Source organism: Mandrillus leucophaeus, unplaced genomic scaffold (genome assembly GCF_000951045.1).
Source record: "Mandrillus leucophaeus isolate KB7577 unplaced genomic scaffold, Mleu.le_1.0 Scaffold141, whole genome shotgun sequence".
Lineage (NCBI taxonomy): Eukaryota > Metazoa > Chordata > Mammalia > Primates > Cercopithecidae > Mandrillus > Mandrillus leucophaeus.
The window spans coordinates 786458-801967 of record NW_012101377.1 but is presented as its reverse complement, the minus strand read 5'-3'; the positions used below and the strand labels follow the sequence as shown (position 1 = coordinate 801967).

Genomic DNA, 15510 nt, shown 5'->3' with positions numbered 1-15510 from the left:
GTGGTGGTGCATGCCTGTAATCCCAGCTGCTCAGGAGGCTGAGGCAGAAGAATCGCTTAAACCCGGGAGGCGGAGGTTGCAGTGAGCCAAGATTGTGCTACCACACTCCAGCCTGGGCCACAGAGCAAGACTCCGTCACAAAAAAAAAAATAAAAAAAAAAATAAAGATAATACATACTCAAGCAATGTAAACAACATGGTACTGATTTTCTTATATACTTGTAGAAACACTATGTTAATAATCATTTTAATTTTGGCCAGTGTGTTTAATAGATGAAAATGTTATACTTTAAAGTTGTATTTTTTATTAGTTATTTTTTCTCACCTTTTACAGCTTTGAGATATATTTCTTTTTCTTTTCTTTGTTTCTTTTTTTTTTGAGACAGAACTTTGCTCTGTCGCCAGGCTGGAATCCAGTGGCAAGATCTCATCTCACTGCAACCTCTGCCTCCCAGGCTTAAGTGATTCTCCTGCCTCAGCCTCCTAAGTAGCTGGCACTACAGGTGTGTGCCACCATGCCCAGCTAATTTTTGTATTTTTAGTAGAGGCAGGGTTTCACCATGTTGGCCAGGATGTTCTTGATCTCATAATCGCATGATCCACTCGCCTCTGCCTCCCAAATTGCTGGGATTACAGGCATGAGTTACCATGCCCAGCTGATATATATTTCGTATACCATAAAACTCACTATTTTATTTTATTTTATTTTATTTTATTTTATTTTATTTTTTCTTGAGATGGAGTCTCACTCTGTCACCAGGCTGGAGTGCAGTGGCACAATCTCGGCTCACTGCAACTTCCGCCTCCTGGGTTTGAGTGATTCTCCTGCCTCAGCCTCCCGAGTAGCTGGGACTACAGGCGCCCGCCACCATGCCCGGCTAATTTTTTTGTATTTTTAATAGAGATGGGGTTTCACCATGTTGGTCAGGATGGTCTCGATCTCTTGCCCTCGTAATCCACCCGTCTTGGTCTCCCAAAGTGCTAGGATTATAGGCGTGAGCCACCACGCCCGGCTGTGCATTGCAAACATTTTTTAGCCATTTGTTCTAGTTTGTTGATGGCATCTCTTCCTGTACAGATGTTTATATTTCTTACAATCTTTTCTTTTGTGATCTTTTGATTTTGATTCATGAGTATAAACATTTTCCCTCCTCCAATTATAGAGCTTCCCCCCATATCTTCTTCTGGTCTTTTACAGCATGGTGATTTGTCTGTTTTCAATCTATTTTGAGTTTAGTTTGAGATAGTATGATTAAAGGCCGGGCACGATGGCCCACGCCTGTAATCCCAGGACTTTGGGAGGCTGAGGCGGGCGGATCTCCTGAAGTCCGGAGTTTGAGAGGAGCCTGACCAACATGGAGAAACCCTGTCTCTACTAAAAATACAAAATTAGCCGGGGGTGGTGGTGCATGCCTCTAATCCCAGCTACTGGGGAGGCTGAGGCGGGAGAATCGCTTGAAGCCAGGAAGTGGATGTTGCAGTGAGCCAAGATCATGCCATTGCACTCCAGCCTGGGCAACAATGAACGAAACCCCGTCTCAAAAAATAATACTAAAAAAGAGATAGTATGACTATATCTTAACAAATACGAGTGATTTGAAAAGTCACTTTCATCAAGTGGCCAAATTTCCATTGATATTCGAAACTGGATAGAATAACAGCTAACATTAACATTCAGTGCTTACAAGCAGGGCAGTTTCATGTTCTTGGTTTAATGTTGTGGTGTTGCCATCTTGAAATTCGTAATAGTATTTGAATAAGGGACCCCGTATTTTTCATTCTGCACCGCACCTCGTCCTGTATGTTGTGGGACCGCTTACCAGGCCCAGGCACTGTACTAAGTACTTGACATACATTATTCCACTTAATCCTCCAGGCCATTCTGTTAAGTGGGGGTTACTTTCTTCTTCATTGTACAAATGTGGAAATGGAGGCAGGTCGATTTAAATAAGGCCACAGAGCTAGAAAGCTGCAGAGAAGGGGTTTGAACCCTGAACCTCCAGGGCCAGCGCCGTGCGGGTGACCGTCCGCGAACCCTGCGGGCTGTGGTGCTCGGGGACGAGCTTGCGAGGACGCGGCGGGGGCAGGGTGCGCGTCCGAGACTCGGTCGAGCTCCGGGCCGTGTTCTCCCAGGTGCGGGCCGGCGGGACCCCGCCTTAGGCCCTGGCGGCGCGCGCTCGCCTAGCGGGCGGGCACTCGCGCGCAGCGTTTGTGTTGCCTGAGAGTTTCCCGAGTTCACACAGGCCCTGGGTTGGCATGGCAACCAGGCAACCTGTTCCACAGCCGCCAGCCTTCTCCGCACATGCCGCTGCCACCGCCGGGGCCGGGGCCGGAGCCTATCCCAGGATGCACCGCGCCAGCCCAGTCCCCAGTGGGCCGCCATGTTGTCGGAGTGAAAGGTAAGGGGGAGCGAGAGCGCCGGAGAGAGAAGATCGGGGGGCTGAAATCCATCTTCATCCTACCGCTCCGCCCGTGAGTATCCGCACCCCACCGGCCCCAAACGCTGCTCCGGACCCCTAGCGAGCAGATTGTCCCTTCGTATTGGTGTTTGAGAGCGGTTGTGGGGGTGAGAAGGGCTTTGGAAAAGCCGCCGGGGCCCTGGCTGAGGCTTCTCACTCGCTGTTCCTCGTACATGTTTTGGAGTCAGCAGCAAGGCCCCTATTGTTATCAAAGGAGGGAGGGGGTGGGGAGCGGGGTCGAAGCTAGGAAAATGCTGGGGGTTTAGGCCCGAGCCCAGGGCGTAGACGTGCCTCTACATTTTTTGCCCGGCCCTGTTGGGAACCACCGAAGATTGATGTTGCTATTCGGGTTTCTTTTTTTGATGGGTTTGCGAAGCCCCGAGTCTTCTGTGTGGCCATGGAGTGTAATTCTGTGCCACCCCGATTTCTTCGACTTCTTGAGCTTCCATGGCAGCGCCGGTGGAGGAGGAACAATAAATCGCTTTAGAAGCAGCCGTGGCCCTTGTCCACAGGCGAGATTCACCGTGGGGGAACTTTGCGAGCCTTAAATGTGGAGAAGTGGCGATCAGGAAGTTTCAGAATGCTTTTTAGGCTCCTGAGTGCTGTGGCCTTTTGTTTCCGTGTGAGCTTGTGTTTTTGGTGGGTTCTTCCTCTTTGAGCCTCCCGGTGTTGGTGTATCTCTTAACTCAAAGAGGGAGTCACCCCTTGCTTGTAGGAAAATCTAGATACACAATACTAGATAGTTTTAGTCCTCACAAACGTGCTTGGTAAACATAGGTCATTTGTTTTACTTGTCAGTACCATTCCCACGTCAAGCGAGGAATACACTCCTGTAACTTTTCCCTCCTATAGCACCCCCCCGCCCCCGCCGAAAAAAACAAAGCCAGAAACCCACACACAGCATTACCAGAGAAGGCTTTATCCTCCCGTAACTCTTAAAGGATTGTTACCTTTTATTGTTCAATTAAGAAAACACTGTTCTCAGCCCTCGATACCATTTTGCTCAATTCCTGTTATTACTGGGATTAATTAAGAATAAGATTTTATGAAGCTTTTCCTGGGTTCTGTTTTAAAGTCAGTTAACTTCTGAAACAATAGGCTTAGCATTTTGTTTTTTGAAAGCACCTAAAAACTTACCAAGACAGGCCCACCCTCAAGAAATGTAGCTTCCGATGCAGTTTTCGTAAGCAAAATAAACATTTTGACCCATTGCTAATTTTAACTTTATAAAACACTCGGGGGCTGTTGATTCTTTATCTGGGCCCTTTGGAAACGCTCTCCGGATTCTGAACTTTGAGTTAGTGTTTTGCTTTAGCCACAATTCATTTTGTTCAAGGCCACAGCTTTTTGAAGTTGGAATTTGTTTAGGTTTGGGATGAACTGCTTTAAAATAAATTTATGACCACAGAATGTTTGTTAAGTGTGGTAAAAATAAACACCTTTTAAACCACTGAGCATTTTAGTAAAAGGTGAGCCATGGAAATAGATTGAACCGTGTTCCTTTGAATTCAGCTCAATTAGTGATATTTTAAAAAACTTTGTAAACACTTGAAAGCTGAAAGAGTAGCTAGACTGAGCGCTGTTAGTTGCTTGAAGTACTTATAAGGAGTCATTTGTTAAAAAAATCACATTTTAAATGCTACACCTAAGTTTTTAGTGAGCTTTTCTGATATTTAGGATACTGAGTTTTAAATTTTTGTGCCGTATTTGCCAAAATATTACAAAACTACCCTAGATACATGTTAATTGCTTAGGTATTTGCTCACTTTGAAATTGTCCTGCCGGGTTTTCTCTGGTTTGAGAAACTGCCTTGCCTCTTTAGGTAAAGCAGGAAGTCTTAGGGCATACAGATAGCTTTACAAAAGCCAATTGTTTTGTTTGAACGTTTTTACAGGAGTCTTTCCTTCCCCCCATTCCTTTTAGAATGAAGTTGTGTTTAGTGTGCTTCAGTGATAAACTCCTCTTTTATGTGGATATCTTTGTTAGATAACTATTGTTTTTTTAAAAATTTTTTATTTGTATAATTTGTGAGGTTCAAGTGTAATTTTTACTTGGGTGTATTGCGTAGTGGTGAAGTCAGGACTTTTTGTGGGTCCATCACTGGAATACTGTACATTGTCCTCCTTAGGTAATCTCATTATCCTTCTCTCACCCTCCTAGATAACTATTTTGAGAAGGCTTTTTATTTCAGAAAAGATTGCATTTGCTGTTTTAGGAATTCTGTTAGGGACTGGAGTTCCATTGCCTTAACTAAATTCTAAGACTCTTAAGCACGATGACTTTAAATTTACCAAAAACTTTTACATTTATCTCATTTTGATTAAGAAAAACCCAAAACATTGAGAGTCATAGAGGAAGGATTTCTTTCATTTTCTAGATGAGGAAACAGGTTGTTGGTTTAGTGGCAGAACTTGGGTTTTGGAACCCTTGGCCTGCTTTAGAACAAAGATTGTTAGATCGAGATTTCCTTTTAGAACAAAATGGGACCGTCTAGTATTGGTACTAAGAGAGTAATGGATTCTTTAAAAAACCAAGCAGGGAGGCATTAGGCTGATTTGCATTTTTGAAAGACCAATGGTGAAACAGGGCTATGACTTTTTGGTTTTGGTACTTGAGCATGTATTAGTGTGTAGGTTAGGCTACTCCAGTACCCTGCTAAGGTTCTGATGGATTGGAATTCTTAAGCTAGACTAGGCATTTCCAAATTAGACTTTAAACAAATTACAGATTCCATTGTGTCTTCTTAGGCTGGCTTCAGAACATGAATTTACTTGTGAGAAGCAAATGCTACTTTATCAGAAGGTTTATTTATGCAACAGAGAGATAGTAGATTTGTTATAAATTTGTTTTTGAAGCATCACAGTGGGAGTTGGGAGGAGAGATAAGGCATTTGTAGCAGTAGACTGTTAGGCTGATGGCTTTGAAATTAGACTGCTGGCTGTGGACAGGTGTGTCCTAATTGGTAACTGATTTATTTACTCTGTAGGTTTTTTTTTTTTTTTTTAAGATGGAGTCTCACTCTGTTGCCCAGGCTGGAGTGCAGTGGCTGGATCTCCGCTCACTGCAACCTCCGCCTCCCTGGTTGAAGCGATTCTTCTGCCTCAGCCTCCCGAGTAGCTGGGACTACAGGCACATGCCACCACACCTGGCTAATTTTTATATTTTTAGTAGAAACAGGGTTTCAGCATATAGGCCAGGCTGGTCTCGAATTCTGACCTTGTGATGTGCCTGCCTCCGCCTCCCAAAGTGCTGGGATTACTGGCATAAGCCACTGCGCCCGGACACTTTGTAGCATTTTTTAAAAGCACCCACAGGCTGGTAAGTGTTCTATCTTAAATACAGATGTCGTTTTTGATTTAAAGTAACTTTAACGTTTCATAGTAACATTTCAGGGATTCTTTGTTGGTCTTCCAGAGGATACAAGTGAGAGATACTGTTGAGTTACTCCTGCAAGGAGTTAGTAGAAAGAAGTAAGCTTGGGAACAGAACAGATTAGGGTTTGAATCCTTTCTCTGCTGCTTGCTAATTGAATGGCCTTGGACACACCACATTTTCCTCCTGTACCTTAGTGTTTTCATTTGTAAAATAGAAATAATAATGGCTGCTTTTCAGTGCTTTTGTGATGAGACAGTGTCTGCGATATATTTGTTACACTATTACCGTGTTGAAGCTTCTGTTTTTTGTTTGTTCGTTTTTGAGACAAGATCTCACTCTTGCCCAAGCGGGTGTGCAACCTCCCACTTCTGGGCTCAAACGATCCACTCACCTAAGCCTCCCGAGTAGCTGGGACTATAGGCACATGCCACCATGCCTGGCTAATTATTTTTAGTAGAGATAGGTCTTGCTATGTTGCTCAGGCTGGTCTTGAACTCCTGGGCTCAAGCTATCTGCCCACTTCAGCCTCCCAAAGTGCTGGGATTGTACGTGTGAGCTGCCACACCCAGCTGAGGCTTCTGGTTTTTATAGTGAGGCTTGCTTTTTTTTTTTTTTAATAATTAAAAAATTATTTATTTTATTTTGTCTTTTTTTTGAGACAGAGTCTCGCTCTGTCGCCCAGGCTGGAGTGCAGTGGCACGATCTCGGCTCACTGCAACCTCCACCTCCCTGGTTCAAGTGGTTCTTCTGCCTCAGCCTCCTGAGTAGCTGGGATTACAGGCGTGTGCCACCATGCCTGGCTAATTTTTGTGTTTTTAGTAGAGACAGGGTTTCACCATGTTAGCCAGGATGGTCTCGATCTCCTGACCTCATGATCTGCCTGCCTCAGCCTCCCAAAGTGCTGGGATTACAGGCATAAGCCACCGTGCCCGGCCTCTACTGGCCTTCTTAGAGCCTTATTTCTTAATAAAGTAATAGAGATGGGGGTCTCACCTTGTTGCCCAGGCTGATCTTCAGCTCCTGGCTCAAGCGATTCTCCCTGCCTAAGTCTCCAAAGGTGCTGGGATGACAGGAGTGAGCCACCGTGCCCAGCCTGTAGTGAGGCTTTCTATACTAATATAAAGTGTTTAAATTTGGTTTGGTCTCATCCTGTTTATAGTAGCTGAAGTACTAATGGCATAATGCGATTACAATTAATAGTTGTAAGTTACTGGTAAAAGTATTGATGCTTTTAAAAATCAGTGACAACTGAGGAGAGGGCTTAGGCTAAGAGCATTCTGCTGCTGTTCTTGGTCAGAGGGTCTTATTGTTTCTTTAAGGAGTATCCTATCAATATATTGGAGGTTTTTTCTTTTTTTTAAATGAGATAGAGTCTTGATTTGTCGCCCAGGCTGGAGTGCAGTGGTGTGAATTTGGCTCACTGCAACCTCCGCCTCCCGAGTTGAAATGATTCTCTTGCCTCAGCCTCCCCAAGTAGCTGGGAAGTGTATACCACCACACCCAGCTAATTTTTGTATTTCCAGTAGAGATGGGGTTTCATAATGTTGGCCATGCTGGTCTCGAACTCCTGACCTCAAGTAATATACCCGCCTTGGCCTCCAAAGTGTTAGGATTATAGGCGTGAGCCACCTCACCCGGCCAATATGTTGGACACTTTTTTTTTTTTTTTTGAGACGGAGTCTCGCTCTGTTGCCCAGGCTGGAGTGCAGTGGCCAGATCTCAGCTCACTGCAAGCTCCACCTCCCTGGTTTATGCCATACTGCTGCCTCAGTCTCCTGAGTAGCTGGGACTACAGGCGCCCGCCACCTTGTCCGGCTAGTTTTTTGTATTTTTTAGTAGAGATGGGGTTTCACCATGTTAGCCAGGATGGTCTCGATCTCCTGACCTTGTGATTCGCCCGTCTCGGCCTCCCAAAGTGCTGGGATTACAGGCTTGAGCCACCGCGTCTGGCCAATATGTTGGACACTTTAAGGGATCCTTTCAAATTAGACAAGCTGAGCCACATTGCTAATTATATATGGGTTTAGGCTTTTGTTTACTTATTAGCATATGTCTGCTCCAGCTGTAAAGTTGTGATTTATTTATTTATTTATTTAATTAATTTATTTTTTGAGACAGAGTCTCACTCTGTCGCCCAGGCTGGAGTGCAGTGGCGCGATCTTGGCTCACTGTGCAGTGGCGCGATCTCGGCTCACTGCAACCTTTGCCTCCTGGATTCAAGCCATTCTCCTGCCTCAGCCTCCCGAGTAGCTGGGATTATAGGCACCCAGCATCACGCCTGGCTGATTTTTATATTTTTAGTAGAGACGGGGTTTCACCATGTTGGCCAGACTGGTCTCGAACTCCTGACGTCAGGTGATCCACCCACCTCGGCCTCCCAAAGTGCTGGGATTACAGGCATGAGCCACCACACCCAGCCGAAGTTGTGATAGTTTTAAAAAGGCTTTTGGGGCTGGGCGCGGTGGCTCACGCCTGTAATCTCAGCACTTTGGGAGGCTGAGGCAGGCAGATCACCTGAAGTCGGGAGTTCAAGACCAGCCTGGCCGACATGATTAAACCCGTCTCTACTAAAAATACAAAAAATTAGCCGGCCGTGGTGGTGGGTGCCTGTAGTACCAGCTACTCCGGAGGCTGAGGCAGAAGAATCGCTTGAATCTAGGAGGCGGAGGTTGCAGTGAGCTGAGATCGCGTCATTGCACCTCAGCCTGGGCAACAACGGCAAAACTCTGTCTCAAAAAAAAAAAAAGCTTTTGTTAATTTAGAAACTGTCAGTTGGTTTGAGGTATAAATAAGTTGGGTAGATTGATAGAAGTCTAACATGTTGGTTAACAACATAAACTTCCCTGAAGTTGTAGTATTGAGTTCTAATCTCAATACCATGCCAGAGTGCATGCCACCAATGATATTTATTTATTGCAAAAGATGTGGGGTTCATGTTTTTATCTTGGTGTATTTTATGTTTCAGGAGATGCAAATATTAAACATTTGTAACCTGTTTGTCCTTAGGTGTTGGTGGAATGAGCGTTGCATGTGTCTTGAAGAGAAAAGCAGTGCTTTGGCAGGACTCTTTCAGCCCCCACCTGAAACATCACCCTCAAGAACCAGCTAATCCCAACATGCCTGTTGTTTTGACATCTGGAACAGGGTCGCAAGCGCAGCCACAACCAGCTGCAAATCAGGCTCTTGCAGCTGGGACTCACTCCAGCCCTGTCCCAGGATCCATAGGAGTTGCAGGCCGTTCCCAGGACGACGCTATGGTGGACTACTTCTTTCAGAGGCAGCATGGTGAGCAGCTTGGGGGAGGAGGAAGTGGAGGAGGCGGCTATAATAATAGCAAACATCGATGGCCTACTGGGGATAACATTCATGCAGAGCATCAGGTAAAAAAAAGTTCACTATTTCAGCTTTGACATTCCTTTATAATCACTGTCCACTTAGGATATCTGCTTTCAATGAATGTCTTTAAAAACTTAAATTGCTAATTTCATTTGGTACAAACAGTTACTTGTTTTAAAGGTTGATCGTTGTAATACTGTTACTAGGTCATTTATCATTCTGGTGCTAAATAGTAAATAGCCACTTCATTCATTCATTCGAGATGGGGTCTCGCTCTGTCACCCAGGCTGGAATGCAGTCACCCAATCTCGGCTCACTGCATCTGCCGCCTCCCAGGTTCAAGCAATTCTCCTGCCTCAGCCTCCTGAGTAGCTGGGACTACAGGCGTGCACCACCACGCCTGGCTGATTTTGTATTTTCAGTAGAAACGGGGTTTCACCATGTTGGCCAGGCTGGCCTTGAACTCCTGACCTCAAGTGATCTGCCGGCTTCGGCCTCCCAAAGTGCTGGGATTACAGGAGTGAGCCACCCACGCCTGGCCTATACAATGCATTTTTAAGAACACTTTTTTTGGAACAAAGGATACTTTTTTTTACTATTGATATAAGAACTGCTGGGGTTGTTTATAGGACAGATACATATTTTTGAATCTTTTCTCTTGGGTGTGGGTGACTTGATTTTAAGATGTTGTAGTTGAAAGTAGGGGAAGTTGATAACATCAGCTGCTCAAGTGAAATTTATTTGAAATGGGACTGATATATTGTGTCAGAGAGCAGTGGTTGTGGCTTTTAGGTTTTAACCACCTTTGTCCTCTTGTTATTGTTTAGTTTTTAATTTTAGCATGTTTAGTCTTACAAATCTAAAACCAAAGTGGGAATCATAGCATATTTTACTGAGAAGAGAGGTTAGCCTGATCATGTTTCCTGACTTCTTGATAGTGACCAACCAAAAGATTAGACTGTTTTGATCAGGGTACTCTCTGAAATTGGGTATAGGTTGAATTTGGAAAGGTTCATTTTGTGTCACCCATCTGAGTACTGATTAGTGAGAACTGACATTTTTCATTAGGACTCTAATCCTTCTGTTTTACTTCAGAAAAATCAGGTACAAACATACCTGCAAGTCTGAATTTATTATACTTCCTCTGAACCCCCCAAAAGTGAACCATAGTTTTTTCTCTCTCTCTTTTTTTTTTTTTTTGAGACAGAGTCTCGCTCTGTCGCCCAGTCTGGAGTGCAGTGGCGCCATCTCAGCTCACTGCAGCTTCACCGTCCCAGGTTGAAGCAGTTCTCCTGCCTCACCCTCCCGAGTGAGATTACAGACACCCACCTCCATGCCTGGCTAATTTTTGTATTTTTAGTAGAGAGGGGGTTTCACCATGTTGGTCAGTCTGGTCTTGAACTCCTGAGTTCAAGTGATCCACCTGCCTCGGCCTCCCAAAGTGCTGGGATTACAGGTATGAGCCACCGCGCCCAGCCTTTTTTTTTTTTTTTTTTTTTTTGAGACAGAGTCTGGCTCTGTCATCCAGGCTGGAGTGTGGTGATGTGATCTTGGCTCACTGCAACCATGGCCTCCCTGGTTCAAGTGATCCTCCCACCTCAGCCTCCTGAGTAGCTGGGGACTACAGGTGTGCAACACCACACCCGGCTACTTTTTGCATTTTTTGTAGAGACGGGGTTTTGCCATGTTGGCCAGACTGGTCTCAAACTCCTGGGCTCAAAGTGATCTACCCACCTTGGACTCCCAGAGTGCTGGGATTACAAGTGTGAGCCACTGCATCTGGCCACTTCTTTGCCATAGTAGAAACAAAGACAGACTGGGTGCAGTGGCTCACGCCTGTCATCCCAGCACTTTGGGAGGCCAAGGTAGGTGGATCACCTCAGGTCAGGAGTTTGAGACCAGCCTGACCAACATGGTGAAACCCCGTCTCTACTAAAAATGCAAAAATAGCCAGGCATGGTGGCGCATGCCTGTAATCCCAGCTTCTTGGGAGGCTGAGGCAGGAGAGTCACTTGAACCCGGGACAGGGAGTTTGCAGTGAGCTGAGATCTTGCCATTGCACTCCAACCTGGGCAACGGGTGAAACTCCATCTCAAAAAAATAAAGTAAAAAATTAGCTGGGTGTGGTGGCACATGCCTGTGGTCCCAGCTACTTGGGAGGCTGAGGTGGAAGGATTGCTTGAGCCTGGGTGGCAGAGATTGCAGTGAACAGAAATGATGCCACTGCACTTCAACCTGGGCAGCAGAGTGAGACACTGTATCAAAAAAAAAAAAACAAAAAACGAAAAAAGAGAAGATTTTCGGCTGGGTGTGGTGGCTCATGCCTGTAATCCCAACACTGGGAGGTCAAGGGCAGGTGGATCACCTGAGGTTAGGAGATAAAGACCAGCCTGGCCAACATAGTGAAACCCCGTCTCTACTAACAATACAAAAAAATTAGCCTGGCTTGGTGGTGCACACCTGTAATCCCAGCTCCTCAGGAGGCTGAGGCAGGAGAATTGCTTGAACCCGGCAGTGAGCAGAGATCACACCGTTGCACTCCAGCCTGAGTGACAAGAGCGAAACTCTTGTCTCCAGGAAAAAAAAAAAAAAGATTTTCTCTTTCTTTGGGATGAAGATATATACAGAATTTGGTGATTGAATTAGAAATCTTATATCCTGGAAAGATGAAGTAATGGAGGAAAAGTGCAGAGTGGCTCTGGTTTGGGACACGGCGATTACATTTGATAGTACACCTGTTGAGTTTGAGGTAGAAGCAGAATATCTAGGTGTGTACTGTAGGCAGCTCTACATGTAGCGGGAGATCAAGGTAGGAGGTATTTAATTTGGGTAGCATCTGTGTAGGGGGCAAAAACAAACCCTGTAATCTCTGTACTGTTTGGCTAAACGTTATTTAAAAATCATAAACATTGGTTTTTTAAAATCTGTAATAAAGATCTATAAGATCTTTTGTTGTGTTTCCTAATGATAGACTGATGGGTGAAAGCTGAAAGGAGAGTCAAGGTGCCTGGCCTGTTCTTTGCTAGGTGAGCAAATCAAACTCTAGGTCAGTCCTTGGCAGAGCTCTAAGATCTGATTATTGCTGTGCAAGTTAACAAGCATTTATTGAAGGCTTACTCAGGCCTCTGTCTTACACTGAGCCCTATCATAAGGAATCACATCTGACTTACTGAGCAGTTTTATCCAGGTCAGTTAGCAAACTTGAGTTAATACTAGTAAATGGCAAAACCTGTTTCCCACCCAGGTGGCCTAAACCAGTGACCTTGGAATTGGCATTCATCATTACAACATAATTCTTTGGGCTGGACACATGAAATAGTGAACAACGTTGGGGAACTCAGGGTAGTTGGTATGTTGCAGTTGTGGACCACCCACAGATTACTTTTCTGTAGTCATTATAGTGTATTGTACTGGTTTTAGTGTTGTTCTCACCTTCTGGACTGAACTATTCTAGATCAGAGAGTTGTGTTTTTCATGCCCCTTTTCCAGGAGGTATTAGGAAACTTTCGTGTTGATTGAATGAGGGAAGACCAGAGTTTCTTCAGTTTTGCGCTCAGGTAAATGAGTGGATCTTACAGCTCAGCCATCCTACTGGGAAACACATGGCAACAGGTAGAGGCCACTTGGATAGGCAGCTGTGGTGAGGGTAGTATAATTGAAGAGCAGAGGGGCACATCTCTAGGTGGAGAATCTTTGCTCTTATTAGCCACTGTTACTGATAGGAGGTGTAAGAGGGTGCCTGATCTGTCACGCGGGCCAGAGTGGAAAAGAGGTTGAGAACCACTGTTGATAATGGAAACATTTATTATGTTCTAGGCATTGGGCTATTGTATTTCCTATACTTAATCCTTTCAGCAATCCTGTGAAGGAGATAAATATCCTTTTTTGAAAAGTGAGAAACTGAGCCTTTGTTACCAGGTAATACCTGGTTTTTGAAATCAGTCTTTGATTCCAGTGTCCATGTTCTAGATCTATTTCTGCTTGCCTAGGCAAGATAAACCAGACAAAACTATGCAACCAAGTGGCACATTACAAGGCCAAAGAATTGCTTTGCCATGATTTTGCTTGAAATTTAGAGATCGTAAACTTTAATAATAATGAGATGAATGCAAATGTTGACCATTCTCCTATAATTGCAGGAGTACTTCCCCCCAGCTCCCAAAAGCAGTAATGGTAAAGTCCATTTTTCTTCAGGTCTGTTTTTTATTACATATGTGTTCTAAGTGGTAATGTGGATGGAAACTTACCTCTGTAGAGACAGAATGACTCAATATAAAGTGATCTATTGCCAGCTCATTCTACCCTACCACTGGGCCTCTTTTTTTTTTTTTTTTTAATGGCCCTTTGGCCATAATGGAACAGAGTTTAAGATCAAATTGGCAGGATGCTTTCACCAGTGAACTAGTGAAGTAAAGAATATCACAGGCTATGATGCCAGTAGTGTTGGAGTGAGGGGAACTCCATATCATGTCAGCTACTTTTTCTCTCATAATTACTCCCTTTTAAAGAGCAATCGCTTTTACACTTTTTTCTTTTTATTTATTGAGACAGGGTTTTGCTCCTGTTGCCCAGGCTGGAGTGCAGTGGGCACCATCTAGGCTCACTGCAACCTCTGCCTCCCCGGCTCCAGCGATTCTTCTGCCTTGGCCTCCCTTTGCTGGAACCACAGGCGCACGCCACAACGCCTAGATCATCTTTGTATTTTTTGTAAAGATGGAGTTTCACCATGCTCAGGCTGGTCTCAAACTCCCTTTATTTATTTATTTATTTTTTGAGATAAAGTCTCGCTCTGTAGTCCAGGCTAGAGTGCAGTGGTGCGATCTCAGCTCACTGCAACCCTTCTGGGTTCAAGTGATTCTCCTGCCTCAGTCTCCCCAGTAGCTGGGACTACAAGTGTGCACCACCATGCCTGGCTAATTTTGTATTTTTAGTAGAGACGAGCTTTCACCATGTTGGCCAGGCTAGTTTCAAACTCCTGACCTCAGGTGATTTGCCCGCCTCAGCCTCCCAAAGTGCTGAGATTATAGGCGTGAGCCACCATTCCTGACCCACTTGTATTCTTACATTGAAAAGTTTTTCATATTTTGGCTGGATGCAGTGGCTCACACCTGTAATCCCAGCACTTTGGGAGGCCGAGGAGGATGGATGGTTTGAGCCCCCAGGAGTTCCAGAGCAGCCTGGACAACATGGTGATATCTCGTCTCTACAAAATACACACAAATTAGCCAGGCATGGTGGCACTGTGCCTGTGGTCCCAGCTACTTGGAGGACTGAGGTAGGAGGATCACTTGAGCCCATGAGAAGCCCTTTTGAAGTTAGGATTTTCCTGTTTGATGTAGCAAATCCTCTTAGTGGTTGAGTTTTCCTCTCTTTTTTTTATTGAGATGGAGTCTCACTCTGTTGCCCAGGCCAGAGTTCAGTGGCTCAATCTTGGCTCACTGCAGCCTCTGCCTCTCAGGTTCAAGTGAATCTCCTGCCTCAGCCTCCTGAGTAGCTGGGATTACAGGCAACCGCCATCATGCCCGGCTAATTTTTTTTTTTTTTTTTTTTTTTTGTAAAGATGGGGTTTCACCATGTTGCCCGGCTGGTCTCGAGCTCCTGACCTCAGGTGATCCGCCCTCCTCGGCCTCCCAAAGTGCTGGGATTACAGGCGTGAGCCACCATTCCTGGCCTAAAACATGCAAGCTCTTTACGGTCTTTCCGTATTTTTCTTTTTTTCTACTTTAATAATAGAAACATCATTTGGTATAATACATAAAATTGTTGTATCTGGTACAGGTAGAAACTTTAGAGCCCTCATTTTTGGGCCAAATTGAGGTCTTTGGAGGGAAGTAAGGGAAAGAAGTCTCATGAAAAAAAATTTTTTTTGTTTTGCCTGTACAATTATACCCACAGTGTACAATTAGATAATGCGGACCGGGCGTGGTGGCTCATGCCTGTAATCCCAGCCCTTTGGGAGGCTGAGGCAGGCCCTTTGGGAGGGTGAGGTCAGGCGTTTGAGACCAGCCAACGTGGTGAAACCCTGTCTCTACCAAAAATACAAAAATTAGCCAGATGTGGTGGTGTGTGCCTGTAATCCCAGCTACTCAGGAGGCTGAGACAGGAAAATCACTTGAATCCGGGGGAGGGGGCAGAGGTTGCAGTGAGCCGAGATCCCGCCACTGCACTCCAGCCTGGGTGACAGGGAAACTCCGTCTCAAAAAAAAAGAAAAAGGATGATGGATATTGGGCTAGGCGTGGTGGCTTGTGCCTGTAATCCCAGTACTTTGGGAGGCCGAGGTGGGCGGATCACTTGAGGCCAGGAGTTCGAGACCAACCTGGGCAACATGGTGAAACCCTG

At 45.1% G+C, this 15510-nt stretch overlaps 1 protein-coding gene across 7 annotated transcripts in view; it reads left to right on the top strand.

The window, feature by feature from the left end:
* The first annotated feature begins 2108 nt into the window (after positions 1–2108).
* Positions 2109–15510, top strand: part of PUM1 (pumilio RNA-binding family member 1) — a 138894-nt gene continuing 125492 nt past the window's right edge. For 3 of the 7 annotated variants that reach the window (XM_011973990.1, XM_011973987.1, XM_011973986.1), the window contains exons 1-2: positions 2109–2399; positions 8841–9214. In XM_011973990.1, the coding sequence (XP_011829380.1) occupies positions 2303–2399; positions 8841–9214 (471 nt within the window). In that variant the 5' untranslated portion in view covers positions 2109–2302. Of the gene's footprint in view, positions 2473–8840; positions 9215–15510 lie in introns of all 7 variants that reach the window. The other 4 variants (XM_011973991.1, XM_011973989.1, XM_011973988.1 and 1 more) reach the window with 2 other exon arrangements.